Source organism: Austrofundulus limnaeus, unplaced genomic scaffold (genome assembly GCF_001266775.1).
Source record: "Austrofundulus limnaeus strain Quisiro unplaced genomic scaffold, Austrofundulus_limnaeus-1.0 Scaffold369, whole genome shotgun sequence".
Taxonomy (NCBI): Eukaryota; Metazoa; Chordata; class Actinopteri; order Cyprinodontiformes; family Rivulidae; genus Austrofundulus; species Austrofundulus limnaeus.
In genome coordinates, this window is record NW_013952771.1 from 214513 (window position 1) to 235163 (window position 20651).

The 20651-nt window shown below is 39.8% G+C and overlaps 1 protein-coding gene across 1 annotated transcript in view; it reads right to left on the minus strand.

Annotated features, from left to right (window-relative positions):
- Positions 1-20651, minus strand: part of rimbp2b (RIMS binding protein 2b) — a gene marked incomplete at its 3' end in the record, with an annotated part of 94337 nt that overhangs the window by 16418 nt on the left and 57268 nt on the right. Inside the window, 4 exon segments of the mRNA XM_014023438.1 lie at positions 1055-1159; positions 2546-2668; positions 5446-5535; positions 14066-14149. Coding sequence (XP_013878892.1) covers positions 1055-1159; positions 2546-2668; positions 5446-5535; positions 14066-14149 — 402 coding nt within the window.

Here is a 20651-nt window from a genome sequence, read left to right on the forward strand (position 1 = left end):
GCATTTGCCATTATGGCCAGATCCAGCCTGATTTCAGGAACCCAGAGACCCAGGGTTCTATTCAGGTCAGGCTGCTGGAGCCAATTTGTCATTGTGTTGCTCAGTTTCAGCTGGTCTTGAATTATATAGAGATCAAAGAGAAGTACCACAAGCTAGATGATGTCCATTGTTGTGTTGCAAATAATAACTGATAAGATGATCCCCCTTGCCCACATTGAGGCAGCACTCTGCTTAAGAGACATATCAAGCTTTTAGATCCTTCTTTTTTACATTTAAATTATTACTTTGCAGTCTATATAAAGAACTGCAATGCTTTTGACTGGATTATTTATTGTAAATYCGCAAGCCCCTCTTTCACCCCTTTCCTGAGTCGTGTCTCAAATCAGCTCATTTTGAGGCTGTCTCTTTAAAGCTAAATRAGGCAAATCACACCTCGCCCTCCTTCAGCTTCTAGACTGGTCCATTCCAGTTTGASAGATGGGTTTACAATAATAATATAGCGGCACAGAAACTTTTTACTTACAAATAAATTAAAAAATGTCAACAACAGAAGACTTGTCCATCCAGCCTTACATGTTAGAGCCAGAGTCTGACCCAGAGCCAGAGGAGAATGAAGAATTTGCAGTTAGTATATCCATACCTGTTATGTCTGTTCCGCCACAAAAACTTTATGTAATAGTTCAGAAAACTGGGTTGAAAAATGTGACCCAAACAGAATATAAAGATATCTACGCAGCACCAGGAGGAACTACATTCAACTTTTCTGCACTCTTAGAGACTCCAAGTACACAACAAAATGAATTTAACAGCTAAAAGASTGGATTTTGAATGATATGTCCCRTTTAAAGCAARCACAACCAGGGCTGGGGTAGAATAAGGCCAGGCCTTACAATGCAAAAATGCCATAATAGTGTTTTGATKTGTTGCACAGTAAGAATAGCCCTGCTGTCCACCAAAATGCTCTTTGACCCAGGACATGGGCCACACAACCGTAACAAACAAGAAAGCGCAGATCTCAGGTGCTGTGAGGGTTACACAATCACATTTCCCTTACCTTCTGAAGAAGGTCAATCTCCTGCTGCTTCGCAGTGAGTACAGCCAAGGCCTGCTCATGCTCCAACTCTAGCTGCTGCCTTCGCTCCGCAGCCTCGCGCATATGCTGTCCACAAAAAGGTGCAGGGATGGAGAGCCAGAGGGGAAAGATTGCAGGGGGAGAGGGGGGGAGGACGAAGAGAGGGCTGCTGTTAGTTGCTGTTTACTAAAATCCAACGGCACTCCGTCAACACAACACGCATCTCGAGTCTTCACGTCACTGTTCAGACAGCACAAAGGTGCTGTGCACACTTCAAACACGCAGAGGCTAGTTAACAGTGTGGTGACATTTAAACCCTTTACAAGATGTTTATGTCAGTTCATCTGCAGGAGAAAAAACTAAAAAAAATCTGAATAAATTTGGAGCAGATGAGGACTAGAGATGCTTTGCCGAACAYAAATACAAAACTCTTCAACAGTGGAATTTGCTGCCCCCTTTAGGTAACACAACACCTGTTAAAAAGTCCGGCTAATGGGACTCTGTAAAAAGCCCTCCTCGGGGATGTTGTCTTTGCATGATCAATATGAGGTTTTATGTTACATTAAAAGGGTGAGCAAACTCTGCAGCGTGCTCACTTGTCTGTGATCATCCATAAACAACCAAAGAAGCCATACAGTACAACAGACTGAATGCTAGGCTCTTCATTGCACAGTGTGCCTGTGTCATCCAGTCACATCGCTGCTCCCACTACGTGTGAATATTTGAGACACTGTATGGTGAAGGAAGCAGATGACATTTTCATGCCAGAAAAAAAAAACTTTAGTTCTATGATAGGTAATGTCATCAGACTTGTGGGTGACATTATCATCGTGGAGGGTGCCCCATTCTCTTTACCTCTTCCTCCCCATTCCCGTCATCAGAAAGCCAAACTTATTTTATCCTGCCTCATGCAAAAATAAACCACATACCACAGTGCTCTGGTCTTATAGCCACGTGATCATTTGAATGTCTGGTAAGCAGCCCACGATTAGAGGGAGATTTAAGCACAGCCACTGAGGTGGACAGAAAACATTCAGAATGGGACTAACTAGGGCTGCTCCCCAACAGGTGGACGTAGCAGKGATACCTTTCAAAATCTAGAAGAGGGGGAGAGGGGGGCAGGGGGAATGGAGGTGGCAACAGATCCAGTGAGGTTGGACAACATAAGAAGGGCGAAAAAGGAAAAGGAAAGAGGGCAGACTGCTCCAAGCTCGTGTTCTTTCACAGCTCCTGGTCAGACCTCCCAACACGGCACTGGAAGGCAACAGACATGTCGAGGACATTAGACAGTTCAGCGGTACAGAACCAGAAGGAGGCAGTGTAGCACAGGTAGGAGAGGGGAGAGAACTGGTAAAGGGCTAGGCTCCACAAAAAAAAAACCTGAGTAAGAATCCAGGGACAAATTGGCTACTAGAACTGGAGATGCAGACAGTACCAAGGGACAGTGGAAACACTTGGATCTGGTTTTCCTACCTTGAGCACCTGCTCTAAGTTCTCCAGTTTGACTTGGAGCTGGTTCCTCTCCCAAAGGGCTAAATCTCTCTCCTGCGTCACAACACCAAGGGCCTCTTTAAGCTGAGCATACTCTGACTTCACCTGTGCAGAAAGTCAAAGAACAGCCCAAATTAWGAAAAGGTATTTATTTTTTTAGGTCACACTTTGAAGTTTCCTGAAATACCCATCTTTTCCTCCCGCCTTAAATCATAATACAGTGTCACCACAGTGCAGAAAAGTTAGACAGGTTCAGTACCTGACAGTGAGAAGAATGTAGGCACGACGAACCATTCAGTGCACGGTCCTGGTGCACATTTACTGCGCTTTTCTATATGACACGTTTTGTTTGGGRAACAACATATTTCAGATTTGCTGCCCAAGTTCTTCCACACACAGAGATGAAAGATCCCCCAGGGAGTAAATAAACAACGCTTTTGAACRTTTCTCAGTATGAAACACTGCACCTAACAGCTTCTGAATTGACTTCCCTTCCTCGCAACAAATTTGTAAATCAGTCTTTCAAGAAAAATTGAAACCTCTTGTGTTTGTACGTTAGTCTGCCTTTTCCCCCTCGTGTTTGCACCATGCACAGAAACTTTCTGATGCAACACTGCCCACCCAATACTCTGTTGCATATTAAAATCTGTCTTGTTTGACTCATTGTGTTCCTGAAGGAACTACAGAACAAACTGTAGACCAACAACAACAACATWTCACTTCACAGCTGTGGCCTGTGTACATCAGTTTATCAAAATTATACAACAAATTTTCCTTTACAAAGATCCTTTAGTTCACAACAATGAGAAAGATCTTGTTAGAGACACAACTGTGCTGTATTATTAGGTTYTTCATGCTTTGATTCACAAAAACAGAAGGTGGCGTCTGTAAATAACACAAACATGGCTGTTTTTTTCTAAAATATTTCAGTTTTTACTTTAGATCATTTTTTTTTGTTGTGGTTGTTTCTAAGTCTCAGCCCAGAGGTCAGAGATGGTGTTAGCAAACAGAACACCAGAGATTTACCCAGTTTGTGGGTTCTATAGCTCTGTTTTAAACCACAGGACTACAATGGCTGCCATTTTTGTAGTTCATTTCATCCTATAAAAAGAAATCAAATGTATCTACATGGCACATTTAAACACTGCTAAAGAGCTGCACACAAAACAAAAAGCAGTAAAAAGAAAGTATCAAACATAACAGAGCGTTAAAACAAGTAAAAATATAAAAACACAATATATATAAAATATAACCACTAAGATTACACAAAAATGTAAACTCTCAAGCCGTTTTAAAGTCAGTGAGTACAGATGTGTTTTAAGGTGAGACTTAAAAACACCAAGAGTTGAAGCCTGTCTGATATAAAGGGGCAGTTTRTCTAACCTGCCTGCTTTAAAAAGCAATAAAGGGTTTCGACACAATCTGCTTTTTCCCTCATTGGCAATTTGTAACATTCTGATCCTGACTGTATCACATTATAACTGGGATGAATTGACTACTTGTAACTGAATTACTTCTTCCTGTAGTGCCCTGAAGTGACTTGTTGTGTGTTGCCCTATATAAACAAAACAAATTGAACTGAATTTGTCTCACAAGACCGTTCCACCTGAGTGACGACAACTGACATTTAATGTTTCATCTCGACACACACTTGCGCAGAAACAGAGTCAGTTATGCTGGCATGCATTTTACTGTGGACAAATTGTCAGGGACTTCTAAYGAACCTAAACATCATTTATTCTCATTATTGTTTCAAAACAAAATGATCACCAGTTTTAATACAGAAACGTAGTAAATTTAACCTAAAACTAATAGCTGTTGAGGTACTAATGCAGTTTCTCATTAATAAAGTCTTCCACTGTTGATTGTTTGGGTTTTTTTTATGGTAAGCATTACAAACGATGTGACAACAAACTGTCACAGGTCAGGCACAGGAAGAGGTGTTTTATTGGTGGAATATTTATTTTATTTTATTATTATTACAATGCAACAGTGATATAATTCACTCACTTTCACTGCTGTGAACCAAAACATGAATCAATTATTCATGCCTCACTGTCAAACAAACACCGTGCATCAACTGAAAGAAGCCATAAAACACTTGACTCGGATTTCTTCAAGCAAAATTTATTTTTCGGTCRCTTCAATATCTGAAGAACGTGACATTCTTGATCGGTCTGTTTGTACTACCTTGAAGGGGGCAGTATTTTCCGTCAGCACTTTAAAAGGCCCCTAATCGCTGGTGTGTTTGCTTGTTCCTGCAGCTGTAGTCGAGCTAAAGCCYGTTCCTCAGAGCAGCACTGAGTGACTAATGATTCTTCAAGGATGGTGATTTGAACAACACCAGCAAATCAAAATCCTGAAACCTACCCGCAGACATAAAATCAACTGTCAAAGCTAAAGTAGACAGATCAAGCAAAACTGGATTTTGGGTTCGGGGGGGATAATCTATGATGAGTGGGGAGATCTGCGTTTAAATTTGTGAAGGCTTAGATCTGGTCCGTCTTGCAGAGTGCTGATTATAAACCCGTCAGTTTGAGTGACTCATGTCCTGATAAAACCTTGTTTAACCCCAACAGCAAGTAGATCCCCAAAGGCCAAGTGAGGAAATCGCCTCTCAATTTATAAAAAGACCTGAGGCTTGCTGTTGGTTAATCTGTTTTGACTTCATGCCACAAATCAGAAAGATGTAGGTGATTTTTTTAGATATATAGAACTGAAAGCTAGTTTCTTTCACCAACATGGCTAAGCCGTGTGACCCAGAAAACAGCACTGCATCAAAGTGAAGCCAGCGAGGCCGTGATCTATGAAGAAGAAATACTGAGCCAAGTCAACAACTCTGGGAAGCTATATTTAAGCTTCAAACCCTCCTCACCTCTTACCTTTTCATACTCGGATGCTCTGTGGCTGCTGTTGAACCACTGAAGATTCAAGTGCTTGTTCTCCTGAAGGAAACCTTGAAGCTCATTCTCCTGGGAAAAAAAAAGAGTCAGAAAGAAAATAGTGTTTAGAGCCGAAAAAAGTCACCATGATTAGACAAGAGCGCTGCACTCAAAGCCAGCGTGTTGTCAGCAACAGCCCATGCATTATTCATCTGAGGAGACTGCTTCAGGTTCTCTGCTGTGCTCCGGACAGCGTTGCGAAAACAAGCTGCCATTAAAGACACTGAAACAGTAAAACGGAGGAAGAASAGCGGTAGCCTACATGTTAGACTTGAACACACAGTTATAGATGCAAACATTTTGGGTCTTCTCTGCTTCATGTTTGAGGATCAATCAAATGAAAATGCGGCACGCATGCAAACACAATAAAAGATTAAATCTCTCCGCGGCAGAAGAGGAGAACTTGGCTCCGTTGGGTCAACAGTGGTGAGGCGGGTCATGGAAACGACTCGCAGCGTTCTCTGTGCGGTCCAGTTTAGTTCAGCTCCAGCAGCAGGGTCGCTCTCCTCGGGAGCAAAGAATCCCACAGTCTCATGCATGATACATTTACAGTAAAACTCTGCCTCTTAATGGCCCGTGATGGGGAGTCTGCTCTCCCTCCCTTTATGTTTTACTTATGAAGGACRTCTCAGAGTGGACTTACAGTTCAAAGTAAACATAAAGCAGAAAAACATGCGAGCAACAACACATGTGTACACGGAAAAGGAAACATTTAGATGACGCCTCTTAGGGATGTTCTGAAAGATCTCCATTATCCTAAACCTGTCTGCTACATTTATTTAGTAAAGCCTACCATAGAGTTGTATACATGTTATTTATTACAGCATATAAGCTTAAAACTTTCTCTTCAGTTAAAWTGTTAAAGGGGCAATATCATTTAAAATCAATTTTTTGAGTTTTATATCATGTTATAATGTTATACTCTCATATAAAAACATGCCCAAAGCCTTGCTCTGACTCATTCATGCATGTTTGAGAAATCCTGCAGWGTTTTTAGGAAGCYRTGCTGAGGAGCAAAATGACAGGTGGGGACCAGAAACGTCCCTGGGACGTGTCTTTAAGCCGAAATCCCTCATGGCAGAGCGCACCCCGCCCCCTACCCCACACACCCTGCCCATGACTCCTGCAGGCTCTCGAGTGAAAGTGAAAGTGAAACCTAACTATCTGCTGAACTCCTAACATTAGTTCTCACTCAGTGAAGCTCTTTTCAGATTAAAAATACCTTTGAGGAAATGTATTTTCAGATGCCAAGTGAACTGCATCATGGCAGCCCCCGACCCCCCAGCACCGAAATGGGTGAGACAGAAGCGAAGGTGGTTCTTAAAGAGACAGAGGCCAATTTCAAGGTATTTGGAAGAGGAAGTGATGAGAAGATAAGTTTATTTTCTATTTAAACATAAAAACTGCATTTTAATAACAACTAAAGGTGACATAGATACTTTATTATGGTATAGTATTTAAATATATGCCTGAGAAACACATAATATTGTCCCTTTAATGCTTCTGGTGTGCCCGCAACTGCACACCATAACTAATGATAAGTTCTGATCGGCACTAACTGAACTGCATGAAGGAAGCACACAGAGGCACGTTGTGGAGGAGAAACGCTGTCAAGGACAAGCAGCAGCAAGTAAACAACAGCCTGAAGACAACACCAGTCACATCTGAGTTCAGCTGCTTTTTCCTTCCCTCCTTTCTGCAACAGTAAAACACTCTTAAACCTGCATCCGTTGCGTCCTGTCAATTTTATCGCTTCCGGTACAAGCTTTATATTTTCAGTGGCATTCCCATTAATATTCATTGATCCTTCAACTCAGAGCAGATAGGAGTTGGCTAACCCCTCCAGGTATTCGTTCTGAAGGACAAAAAGTGAGTGAAACCGAAGGAAAGAAGAAAAAAAATCAAGCTTGTTTTGTTTTACTCGTTCATTCATGATTGTAATTCTCATTCAGAATCCTTTCCTCCAGGTTCCGGACGTGACAGTACACACACGTATCGGTGCAGACAAAAGTGTCTTGAGCACAATCAGCCGTGTCTTTGTCCTGTATTGTCGTGGTGTTAACGCTGTAAACAGATCAGTGGAAGTCGTAATCTCCTGGCAAAGACACGTCGGTGAGGAGAGAGCGAGTGTGAAGCCCGGCGACGAAACAAATTCAAACGCTGTGGCCTACATCGAGCTGCCTTCAGCATTATTCAGCAGAAAACCGAGGATTTTCTGCTGAGGCCAGATTTGCTTGAATACCAGCGCTAATGTTCATTTCAATTGTGCAAAACAGAGAATGGTGAGTTTAAATAAAACAAAACGGAGAATCTGCTGAGCTGACAAATTACTGCTACAACTGACAAAAAAAGACAAAGAAAAATCAGACTGCATGTTTGTTTTTTTGTTTTTAGATTGGACAGCAGTTTCATGCATGATGCCCTACTGGAATAAAAAATAACACAAAAACAACCTGACACAATAAGGGGTAAAACATCTGAGTCGCAGGCTGCTCCTTCTCTCAATGTGCATTTTGTCCATCATTGTGTGAGTCAGTCCGCTCTGACACAGCAGTGTGTTTAAATCTGAAGAGCCTGACAGATGAATCAACCCTGTCATTTAACTCATGAGCAATGCAAACATTTCACCCACTTACTTTCTGTTCACCAGACAGTCCAGGGTGGGTGATAGCTCCAGTTTCTGCCAGTAAGGATGACAGCCAGCTGTCGTGTTCTTGATTTGTTTGGATTTCTTGTCTTCGACCAAAACTATTTGCGTCAAAGTGGTAAGCAAAGGAACAGTCATCTGCTTTATTTGTCCACTGATGACCTTTCACTATTAATACCACTAAGTGGTTACGTAGTTAGTTTAAAGAACATTTTCAGACCAGAATGATGAGTAACATGTCACTAAAAGACATTTAACCATCGGAACACTGTGTTGTCTGAGCTGCTTTTCTTTCAAACACGATCATCCACTTTTTGTTTTATTATTCTAAGATTTTACACAAAAAGACACAATAAAAATGATTTGGCCTTTACCAGGTTCTAAAGTTATTTAAATCTAACATCAGGTGACAAAAAAAAAACACACAACAGATTTTCCAGCATTATACTTTAATAAAAACAGCTTAAATGGAAAAGCTGTTAGTGGGAAAACTAAGGGACCCTTTTTTAGCAGGATTAATCTTTTCTGCATGACAAACAAACTTACATCATTGTGGAGGTATTTTGCCACATTCCTCTTTCCAATCTCTCTTTCTACAACTACCTGGACATATCATGCAAAATCCACTTATTTAGCTATTAAAGGCATTTTGTTGTGTACTTGGAGTCTGAATTTAGTCTCTCCCTGTGTTATCTTTATTCTGTTTGTGTCTTTTTATAAACTTGTTCAGTTTTCTCTAACTTCAATGACATTTTCTGATCTATAACATCAAAATAAGGTCTTTAGTTGTCTCCATTCTCCTCTGGCTCTGGGTCAGACTCTGGCTCCAACATGTAAGGCTGGATGGACAAGTCTTCTGTTGTTGACAATTTTTAATAAATTTGTAAGTAAAAGGTTTCTGTGCCATTATATAGTCTTAAACCCATCTCTATCAAACTGGAGTGGACTGCTCTGGAAGCCGGAGGGAGGGGTGTGGAGTGAAGCACCTTATTTAGATTTAAAGAGACAGCCTCAAAACGAGTTGATCAAAGACACACCTCAGAACCGGGGTGAAAGAGGGGCTTGTGAAGTTACAATAAAGAGAAATTCAGACTAAATCACAGCAGTTCCACTGTACTTTTCTATTGTTTTTTTTTTTAAATTACGTCCTACAGGCTCTGAGACGTAAAATAAATCTGAAGCAGAGTTTTAGACAAAATCCGTGAGATTGCCCTATACGTCCTTATAACTGCAAAATGGGGTGAAATCAGTGCCATTTACGGACAACCTGTACAATTTGACATGTATGCAGATGGCTTCACATATGATTCTACAATACTTTGGTCTACAGAGAAGTTTCTAGTTGACTCAATGACTGGAAGGTGCTCGGTCCTTTAACTGTAAAACACGCCCAATCTAGTCATCCTTGTTTGACTGATGATGTGAAGCGTATGTACTGATATGCTGTTAGATTTTCACTGTGTGTTACTGCCACATACAGTATCTCTACTTTGGTCTCAGGTGTCCAGGTGTTCTGTGGTTTCATCAGATGAATCTACAGGAGATCAAGATGCAACAATCCTTTAAAAAAAGGATGTGTTTTCCTGGCAGCCCTTTCACACAAGCCACGCTTTTCTAAATGGTTTTTCCATGAACTTTAACCTAATCTCATAACTTTTTTGTTGTTGTTGTCATTTCTAAAAGCATTGCACAGTCTGACATCTGGGTGAATTTGCTCTTTCATCCACATCTGAGCAGATTGGCAGCAGTTTTAAAGGCTTTTAACGAGTGAATATTATTTTTTATTGTAGAGAGATGAACTCCAACATGTCTGGAAATGATCTACTCTTTTAAAGATCATTGCTGATGTCTTCCCTTCTTAGCATTGTGTTAACACACATCTGTATGCACCAGAGCAACAAACTGACAAAACTCCTACTTTTATAGCAGTAGTCACACTGATATTGATCAACTAATCAAATGCATTTGATTTGCACCACCTGTCTGCTACTTATCCTCTAAAATGAAAGTATAAAATGGTTAACTTACTTTTTCACAGCGTTATTTTTCCCATTTTGGCTTCACTTATGTTTCTTAAATACTGACATGGTTAATTTATTAGGTCTTTTGCTGTCTTTTGTGCACTTGAGGTTCGATTTAAACAGTTTTTTTGTTGTACACCAGGGCTATTCAACTGGCGGCCAGCGGGCCGGAGTGGCCACAGTTCGGCCCGCCGATTGGTTCATTCATCTCTTAAGCCCAAAGCCCCGGTTTTCTACTTTAATTACTCTAAGTTCTTTTATTTAAACACTGACATGTTTGGTGTCTACAGAAACATCAGAATCTTGGCTACAAGCTGGTAAAAACCCTGTCTATAAACACTCAAGACAGTTAAAACTACAAGCAGTTGAAAATTAAACTATGAAAGTGAAAATAAAATTGGTTTAAAAATTTGGCAAGTCAGAGATGTCAAAGTGTTATTTGTGGTAAATAAGAGGCATATGTTATTTTTGTTTTTGTTTTATTATCACTACTTTTATTACATATGGTTCTGTATGTTGTATTCATGATTAAATGCAGCAAAATAAACTATTTCAAAGGTAACAGGTCTTTGTAATACGTGGTTTATTTACATAATGACTTTAATTGCTGGATGTTCGGCCCCTCAGCTGTTGGCCTGCAGTAACTGTGGCCCCCGGAGCAATTTAGTTGAATAGCCCTGACGTACTCTGATATTTAATACCTTAGAATTGAAAGAGGGTGTTTTTTCTTCTTCCCATAACTACATATTTGCCATTTTTTATTGATTTCCTAAAGACCAGATCCCTTCAGAACCTCATAGCAGTTGTCAGTGTTGCATAGGCAATCTGAAGAAACATCACAAACATTTGACACAATGCTCACTGTCCGGCCTAAATATCAACAGAAAGCTGAAGCAGTTTTATCCCTCCTGCTGCCCTTGGGTTAAAATTATCCACAAAGCCTCAGTGGAGGGTTGTTTTGGTATGTTTTTTGTATTTTTGCCCATTTGCCTGTGTCTTTTTTTAAGTGGCCTGAGTGCTCAAACTGCAGGGTGGCTGGACTCTCCTTTAGAGATAGGGTGAGAAGCTCGGTCATCCGGGAGGGACTCAGAGTAGAGCCGCTGCTCCTCCACGTCTAGAGGAGCCAGTTGAGGTGGCTCGGGCATCTGGTAAGGATGCCTCCTGGACGCCTCCCTGGTGAGGTATTCCGGGCACATCCCACTGGGAGGAGGCCCAGAGGAAGACCCAGGACACGCTAGAGGGACTATTTCTCTCGGCTGGCCTGGGAACGCCTTGGAGTTCCCCCGGAGGAGCTGGAAGAAGTGGCTGGGGAGAGGGAGGTCGGGCCTCCCTTCTGAAGCTGCTGCCCCCGCGACCCGACCCCGGATAGGCAGAAGAAAATGGATGGATGGATGGATGGATGGATGGATGGATGTATGGATGCATGGATGGATGGAGTGCTCAAACATGGATTAAATAAAGTAGAATACTTGTCCATTTACAAATGTACTTTGCAACATGTTTTTTCTTCTGCACAAAGCCATGACAGATAGGAGCAATGCTTCTGACAGAAGGCATCTACAGAAACCAGTTTGCATGGGAAGCTGAGCTGGCTGCAGAGGCATGTGTTTGATGTGATCTATGGGAGAGCCTCACAGACCAGGTCCTGTTGAGTCCATCTGCTGTCAGCCCCAGTATTGATCTTCGATTAACACTGATACATATTTAAGCCGTGCTGCCAGAGCTAATGTTCATCTCCATGGTAGCAAGCTTTAAATGAGAGCGGAGGCTGATGGTCTGTAGTTAAACATCTGATAACCAGGAAGGTGGAGGTGCCAGATGGCGGTGACAGTGTTCACTCTTATTCATGCAACTCCCTCTGTGTGTTTCTACACACACGACAGCTGAACTTCATCACAAGGAGGCGTTAAAAAGTCTGGATTCCCAGCACTCAAACAGAAAAGTTAGTCCGTATTGATCTAAGCTGTTAGTTCTTTGTGAAATAGACTCCATATGTACACCATTTTCTCCAACTAAAGGAGGAGAAAGATAAGTCAGTTCAGACCAAACAGCTAGCGACAGTACTGTCAGCTTGCCAACCCTTCACAGTCTCGTTCACTGGGCCTGTCTGTGTTACAGCTCTATTTTCTGAGCTGGGCACAGAGGGGCACAGGAGCCCCGCCGTGGTCTGTGGAAACCGGCCCGTCACTCCCGCTCACCACACAGGGGGCACTTTGTCCTTGGGGTAGCTTCTCCCTGGACTTAGCGGGCCGATAATGGGTGAAGAGAAGAACACGGCTGCGAGCAGAGGAGGTCAGGGGAGGGCAGTAAAGAAAACAATCCTAATGGAGGATTTATTTGGGCCACAGAGAGCCACACACAAAGGCAGCACATCTAAAGGGCTCGGGGCATGAGTAGATGAAATGAAATGATGTAGGACCAAACAGTCCCATTTAAATTCCTACTGAAACCCTACGGCTCCTACATTTCACAAGGAATAGAAAAAAATCCCAACTGCATTACTTTGTGTCTGCTTCTCTTTCAAGCCCGTTTCAGCTTTTCAACCCAAACCTCACCGAGGATTAATAGAAGAGACGAACGTTAAGATCTTGTTCCCTTTCAGACTCAAGTGCCATTTATATTTGACAGTCTGCTCAACCACGAGGCCCGTGTGATGTGTACTTTGTCATCTTTACTTGTCTGCAAGACTCCAACAGACTCCTTCGTGATCAGCTAGGCGGTAGGCCAAGATTATGTGACCAATGGGACAGTGTGCGATAATGCAYGTGCAATAATCATACGCTCGTTCAAAAATTGGTGTAAAATTCTCAGCAGACAAAGAAGACTGTGAGAAGCAGAAGAAGAAAACTAGATGAAGACTTGTTTAATACAATACAGTCTGATATTGTCATTTGTCTTGCATTAGGGGCTGCAAGAAGACTGTTAAAAAATATGAAATTGTTTAATATGAAGACATTCACTTTGCTGTTCTAGAAAGTTTCAATGTTTTGTTTTGTTAACTGAAGATCCTCATAGTTTAATTGATATTTGAGAAGAAAGGGGCAGATATTATAAGATTTTTTCTTCTCTCTGCCATCTTTCATTTCATTTTATTTGTATTTTCTTTTTAATTGTACATAGAATTTTGTTTTATGAAATGAATAAAGTTTATAACTAACTAACTAAAAATCATGTATTCTGAGAAACTGCCCATCTATTTTGGATTTTTTTCCCCACATGAACAATTGTCACCCAGCCAGTTGACCTCCTAAAACTGCGGTGAGAAATAGCTAAGTCAAACGCTTAGTGCTGCTGACCCAAAGATTGAAGCTAAAATAAAATAAAATAACCAAAACTCCAAGACAAAATCCATTTTTCTTTCTTGTGCCATTCCACTGTTTCATGTTTTTCCCCCTCCTTTGTACCATTTTTTAAAGTAAAGGCCACTCCAGCTGGCAGAATGACATTTCTGGGGCACTGTGAGAAAACGTCCTTCAAGATTTCACAAGTGAAAATGTATGTRCGTCGTCGTGTAACTTTGACCTTTTCCAGGGGTTATCAAACACACATATCGTCGTGTATCGTTGGATTTCTAAAGGCAGTGTTGTACAGAGCACCTCGATTTCTTGTGTCCACAAACAAAACCAATATTGTGACAATTGCTTTTCCATCCACTCACCAAGTTTATATAGCTGCATAGTATGTTTCTCAGTCTCAAATGTATCTCCCCACATTCAGTTGTTGTGATTTTTCTGTAATTATGTTTTCATTGTGAGAACCCAGCTATCACTGCAACTCGTTTCCTCGAGGGACTGATGGGTGTGATGACAGCGGGAGCAATGCTTTCAGGTAGAAATCAATTTTAGGCTTCATCCTTTCATTCATGGTCAGGGGATATTCTTGGAGCACTTACCAAAGTCTGACATGTTTGATTCTTTTTCTTCACCTCTGCCTCGAGTGCTTCACACTCCTTCCTTCTGGTGCTGATCTCAGTCTCCTGGGGAGAGGGGGCAAAAGAAAAAAAAAAAGCTAAGAACCGCTGCTGTGGGTTGTGAGGAAAGCACTGTTCCTGAGAGATCATGGAAACTGGGCAAAAATAAGGAAAGCATTCAAGTATTTAAGTGTGATTTTAAAATGTGTATGTGCAGGTTTGCATGAACCAAAAGGGAGGCTTACAGAGATTATCTCAAAGATATCACAAAATACATTTGTCAGCAGGAAACGGCTTCAAGCTAATTAATCCAAATGGTGAGAAAATAAGGTGTACTTTCATATAAACAATAATGTTTAAAAGGTCAAATGTCTGTTTAGCAGATTTTTACAAGTAAAATATTAAAMAAGTACATGACACAAAATAAAGTGTGATGTTTGCAAATGATCCAAATCTTTTAAACGCCTCCTTCCAATGAACAATAGGAACCAAGTTGCAGACAGTAAAGTGCCGTTACTCCTCCTGATAGCTTTATTTTTTGCTCCTTAATCACAGAGACAAACTCTCCCCTTCAGTTTTTCACGCATAACAAGCAGAGCGGTGGAGTACAGCAGTTTAGAGGTGGGAAGGGGTTGTGGTGGGGGTTCCGCTTGACAAAACACATGGCTCCGCCCACGTAACATAACGAAACCATCAAGTACATGATGACGTAACTCGTTCAAAATCGAACGGCTCCTTTGAACGGCTCTATGAAACAAATGGATCATCAAGATCCGGATCCCTTCAAAGAGCCAGTTATCTCATCGCTAATATAAAATGCTTTATAGAGTTTATTCTGACAAAGTTTATATCTAATGTTAGTCTTTCTTGCCTGTTGGTGTGAGGTTCTACCTGGGCAAACACACAGTTTAAGTAAATTCATGCTAACAAGCCAGGAAAACTAACAWATTTATAGTTTTTATAACTTCACCAATGTGTAATTCTTAATTTATTTCAGAATTCTAACTCTGACTTTTGGTTGAAAATTTGCTTTTCACTCTGAAAAACCCAAAAAGGATCCATCATTGCATCAAAAGTCACAAATTCTTTCTTGTTTTGATCATTTTTGGTTTGAGGAACACTAAAAGCAGCTCAGACAAAGAACGAAGAAACATTTCATTTTCAGCCCCTTTAAAAAAACCAGTCTTCGTTAATCAATTTTAAACCATTTCACTGGTAAACATATTTATGTGTTTTTGGTTATTTTTAATTTATTTGCTTTCAACATGAATTTTCTCTCTAGGTTTTCACTGAAGGACAAGCTCAAATAATGCATTTTCAAATAAATAAAAAGAAATTATAAACAGCACTGAACCATGCTGCCAGTATCAGATGGTCATATTGTGATAAATAAAAATGTGTGACATCAATGTGACAAAATAGCTGATCGTTGTCAAACCAACAACTTTTGCATAAAAACTGTAACGAACCATACAGTCTAAGTGACAGAGAATGCCCATTTTGTTAAGCTCAAGCCTGTTTCCAACCTTTATATAAATAATCATTATAATTAAAATGTAAACTTGCTTGTACGTATAGAAAATGTAAGCTGACAGTTTACGTTTGAGGTTTTATTTCTCTGTGGGTCTTTACTGTTTGCTTTTACTGAGCAGTCATTTAGCTGAGACGACAGCTGAATTCAGAAAAGAAGCTTAGCTTTCTCCACAATGTGCAATTAGAGCCAGAACATGACTAAAGTCTGCCACAATCCCTGCAGAGGATGACTTCCTCAGTCTGTCGGTGCCATTCAGACAACAACCTCCCTCAGCTCTCTAATAGTGGAAGACAAGAGATGGGAGATCCCCATTAAACTCCCCGTGTGTTCAGTCCTGATAGAAATTTTTAGTGGGCATGCTTTTGTACACAGGCGGCTATTTCTAGTAAGTTTGCATGCTGTGTGCAGAGAAGTATATCTTAATTTCAACACAAATGTTGCTTACATGTACATTTATCACAGCTCTTACAGTGGAGGTTTTATGATGGTGTTAAATTAATCAGAACCTCGGTTTCTCAACAAAYGGAGCTTTCCATCAGTTTTAGGGAAACGCTTGGTATGGACTGAGAGGAAAATGGCGGTYGGATATTCCAAGATTAGTATATAGAATTAAACAGGATTTTGTCTGTGTCGGTGTGTGCGACCATTGCACACACATACACAGCCACACACACTGGCAGCACAATGCCACATGTCCCGGAGCAGGACTAAAATAAGCACCACTGGAGCCACCAGAAGTGTGTAGGAAATGCAACGCTCACAGCTTGAGTTGACTTTGAATGCAGAATATTAAAAATCATTCAAAATGAAGATTATTTTATTTAATACATCTGCTGGCCTTGTGATTCACACATACAGGCAGTATTTATTAAAACAGTGTGCAATAGGGTCAGAGAACAGGATGTGCAGAATAAGATATCCTTTAAATTTAGTGACGACCCTGCAGCATTTCGGCTCAGTGGTGATCAAGCTTTGACCCTGTTTGAGGAAACTGAACTCCAGCTTAACTACACCATGTGTGCACTCATGTCATTGTCTTTTTAAGTTTAAACAATTGTTTTAAAGCTAAGGGAACTGAGGGTTTTAGGACAAAGCTTGAACATTTTGAGAGAAATGTGCTTAAAATACTAACATACRTTGATGTTCCTCCACTGAGCTCAGTTGTACTTAGGGACTGACTTTAGTAGAAATCWAAGCTGACAAAATACTGATGTTTTGTTGATGCGGCTCAGAATCACAGGTAGCCACAGACCTGTGTCTGTCACTCCCCGGCAGGACTTTTGATTAGTTAGGCAGACAGTAATGCAGACTAGAAAGTAAGTCTGAGAAGATAAAAGTAATATAGAAAACATTTCTGACAGAAGCTTCTGGCCATTTTTTATGTCTACAGCTTTATAAAAACTCTTGTAAAGAAAAATCTGAGCCCACACAAAATGAGAATAGCCATATTTCCATCCAACTGTAATGTGAATTTTTAGCTAACTTTTAACATGCTGCAAAAAAATAAGAAAAAAAGAAGAAAAGAAATGAATCAAAGTAACTAGTATTGGTAATGTTACATACAGTCTTAAGATGTAGAGAAAGAAATAAAATTCTTATGGGAATATTTGGGAAGACTCTGACAGAAGAAACAGCTGATCARTCATGTGAGGTAAATGTTTGCCACGTCAGCATTTATTTGGCAAACGTGTTTCCATCTCCCCTTTTGCGCAATAACTCTTTTTCAGAAAATCCAAAAATCACCTCAAGTGAGCATAAAAACAGTTTTGCAAAATTGAGGAAGTTTTCTTTCTTTTTTTTCAAATTTTGCCATTTCCATCCACTTTTTCTGATGCGATACTTGAAAATGTGCATAAAAAACTTGGATGGAAACATGGCTATTGAGAGTTTAAATGTGTACACGCTCTGCTCTCGTGGGGATTTGAAGGAAAAACCATAAAGCCCTGTAGAGGTGAAAGGCAAGACAAAAATACCTGTATTTTGATGTATAAACTGTATAAAAAATGTTTACGTTTGTGGAAATAAAAGTAATTTTTAAGAAACTGTAAAGTTAAAAAAAGCTCAAAGGTCGGTGTGTGTGATGTCATCATTCTTTAACACTTTGTGGTAAAATCTTCAAAAAACCTTAAACTTGTTTAAAMGCCATTAAACAAATGAATATATCAATTCAATTGCACAAAGTCAAATTTTTCATGACTCATCTAAACTTTTTATCTTAGTACTTTGAAATATGCTGAGGTCCAAAGAGAGATGGAGTTTGTTAAAATTTCACAGCTGTGTGTGCTCATATTTTGGGGGTCTAAGTTCTCACTGTATGATGCATGATCTCCAAAGGAGCTGCGGATTTAATGTTTTACGTTTTTTTTTTGAGCCTACAGGAGTAACTTGAAAACTGAGATGGAAATGAAAAGATACAGGCAAAATAGTAATAAGGGACCCTAATAATAACTTTAAATGCAGAGTGAAGTTAAAGGAGTGGTTCTATAAAAATAACAGTGAAATTAAATTGTGTTTGCAATATTTTGTACTGATAAAACAGAAAAGAGAAACTCAGCAGATGTTTCAAATGAAAGACAAAACAGCAGCTCATCTGGAGTGATTTTATTTTTTTCAGGTGTTTGATATTTCCAAGCCCTGCGGCTTTGTTCTCCACCATAAACAAGCAGTGTAAACTTGAATGAATTCAAAAACTGCTGAGGGAGAACAAAATGTTGGCCACTTTCAGAGAAGTATACTCATGCACAATAAACAGAATGTTAACATTTTGTCTCCTAAACCCTTGTGAGTGAATCATACCAAGCCTCCACAGACAGCTTGCTCTCCCATGTGGGCTGGTTTCTGATACGTACAGTTTTCAGAACCAGTTGGTTACAGAGCTGAGGAATCTTTCAGCCACACACACACACACACACACACACACACACACACACACACACACACACACNCACACACACACACACACACACACACACACACACACACACACACACACACACACACACACACGTGCAGACAGAAAGACACTCATCTTCTCTCACACATACAAACACAGCACTTGCAGGCTTGCTGAGGCCCATTTGTTGGGAGCACATTTGCCAATGTTCAATTAAAAAACGCTCTGATAAAAGATTCAAATGGCTGCCATTGTGAGTAATGAGTTCTTGTATAAGTGAAGAGGCGTTTACTGCACAGCAGATGAAGATAGATGAGAAAGACCATCCCCTTAGGCCGTGGCCAGCATTTGTGCCTCAATGGCACTAATGCAAATACACGCATAGGAGAGGCGCAAACAAAATAATSTTTATTTCTGTACTTTTAATATGTTAGGGCCAATAGATTATTACTTGTGGTTTATGGGTTTGAGGATTATTTTTGTTGGTTTTGTTTTGTCATTGTGCTTTGCTTTCTGTAAACTTCATTCCTCTATGGAAAAAAATACCTCAACATACCACCAACAATCTGACACATTTAGCAAAATCTGATACAGCACAATATAATTCAGCCCATTAATAACCAAAACGTTTTGATTTAATACAAGGGTTGATTCTCAGTTTACAAAATTCAGTACATTACACCACAACAACCACTGGTTCTTTGCCAATAATGAAAAAAAAAACACATTTTTACTAACTAAACCCTTAGTTAAACTCTCACAAAATGGTATTTACAACTGCTTAGAAATAGGAAAAATATAACCTCTTACTGACTTTCATTCATACGGTTTGTAAACAAACAACAATCTTACTGTTAGAATGCAAAAAGTCTCAGCTGTGGCAAAAGTAAAATAAAACCAAGGGGACTAAAAATTATACATTGTGGTTTGCCGTTTAGCAAATCTGAGCAACGCACACACAAATTAGCAATTTCTTTTTAGAGTGTTTATTRTCATTGTGTTTTTATCAACTCTGCTACAGTTCTCATCTTAAACTGCAGGAATCACTGCTGAGAAAATAATAGAACTACACAGAAGGTATGACACCCGAGGAGGAGTTGTACAACACGCTGAGTCTTTCTTCAAACACAAAAGTGTTTTCATTTCATCTGCCTTACTTTGATGCAAATACCTGAAGAAACTCTTAAATACAGTATCAGGTTTTGGCAGGATGTGATGACTTTTATAGAGCTTTCTAGCTGCAACCCCAATCCCACTAAAGTCGGGACAGTGTGTAAAATATAAACAAAAACATGATGATTTGTAAATCCTTTTCAACCTATATTCAATTGAATACACTACAGAGGCGAGATATTTAATATTCAAACAGATAATGAATGGTCACCWCACAGAGAAGTATACTCATGCACAATAATAATGCAAATATTCACTCATTTTGAATTTAATATCTGGAACAGTAACAATAAAAGACTGGGAAAGTTGRGGAATGCTCAAAAACACCTGTTTGGAGCATTCTGCTGGTGAGCAGCTTAATTGAAAAATGTGTCAAAGGTATAAAGGGAGCATCCACGAGAGGCTCAGTCAATCACAAGAAAGGATGAGGCGACGTTCACCACTTTGTGAACAACTGCATGAGCAAATAGTCCAACAGTTTAAAACAAGGTTTCTCAGCATGCTAAAATATTAGTAATTTTCAGTTCAGCACAATATATCTTAGATAAGAGAATAAATCCTGGGACCAGATGTGAAACAACCTATAAATGTAAGTTTTTTTATAGTCATATCTTAATTTCTGTACCAACATGATTGAGTAAAACAAATACATATAAATCATAAAAACTGTACATTGTCAGTGTACCTCATTTATTGCCATCAGTGCTGATGTACATCAGCGTCTAATAATACTGGAGCCTATGTAATAAAATCTGAGTGAGGTATTTGTACCTTTAATACTCTGAATGGGTATTACCTCTGCTTTTCATAAATAAATAAGTTGCAATACAATGACCATTTGAACTATTTACAAAGTCAAATTTGATCTGGTGATCAGTCGACAAACATGTTTAAATTACCCACCTTACATAATCTTGGAAACACACACACACACACACACACACACACACACACACACACACACACAC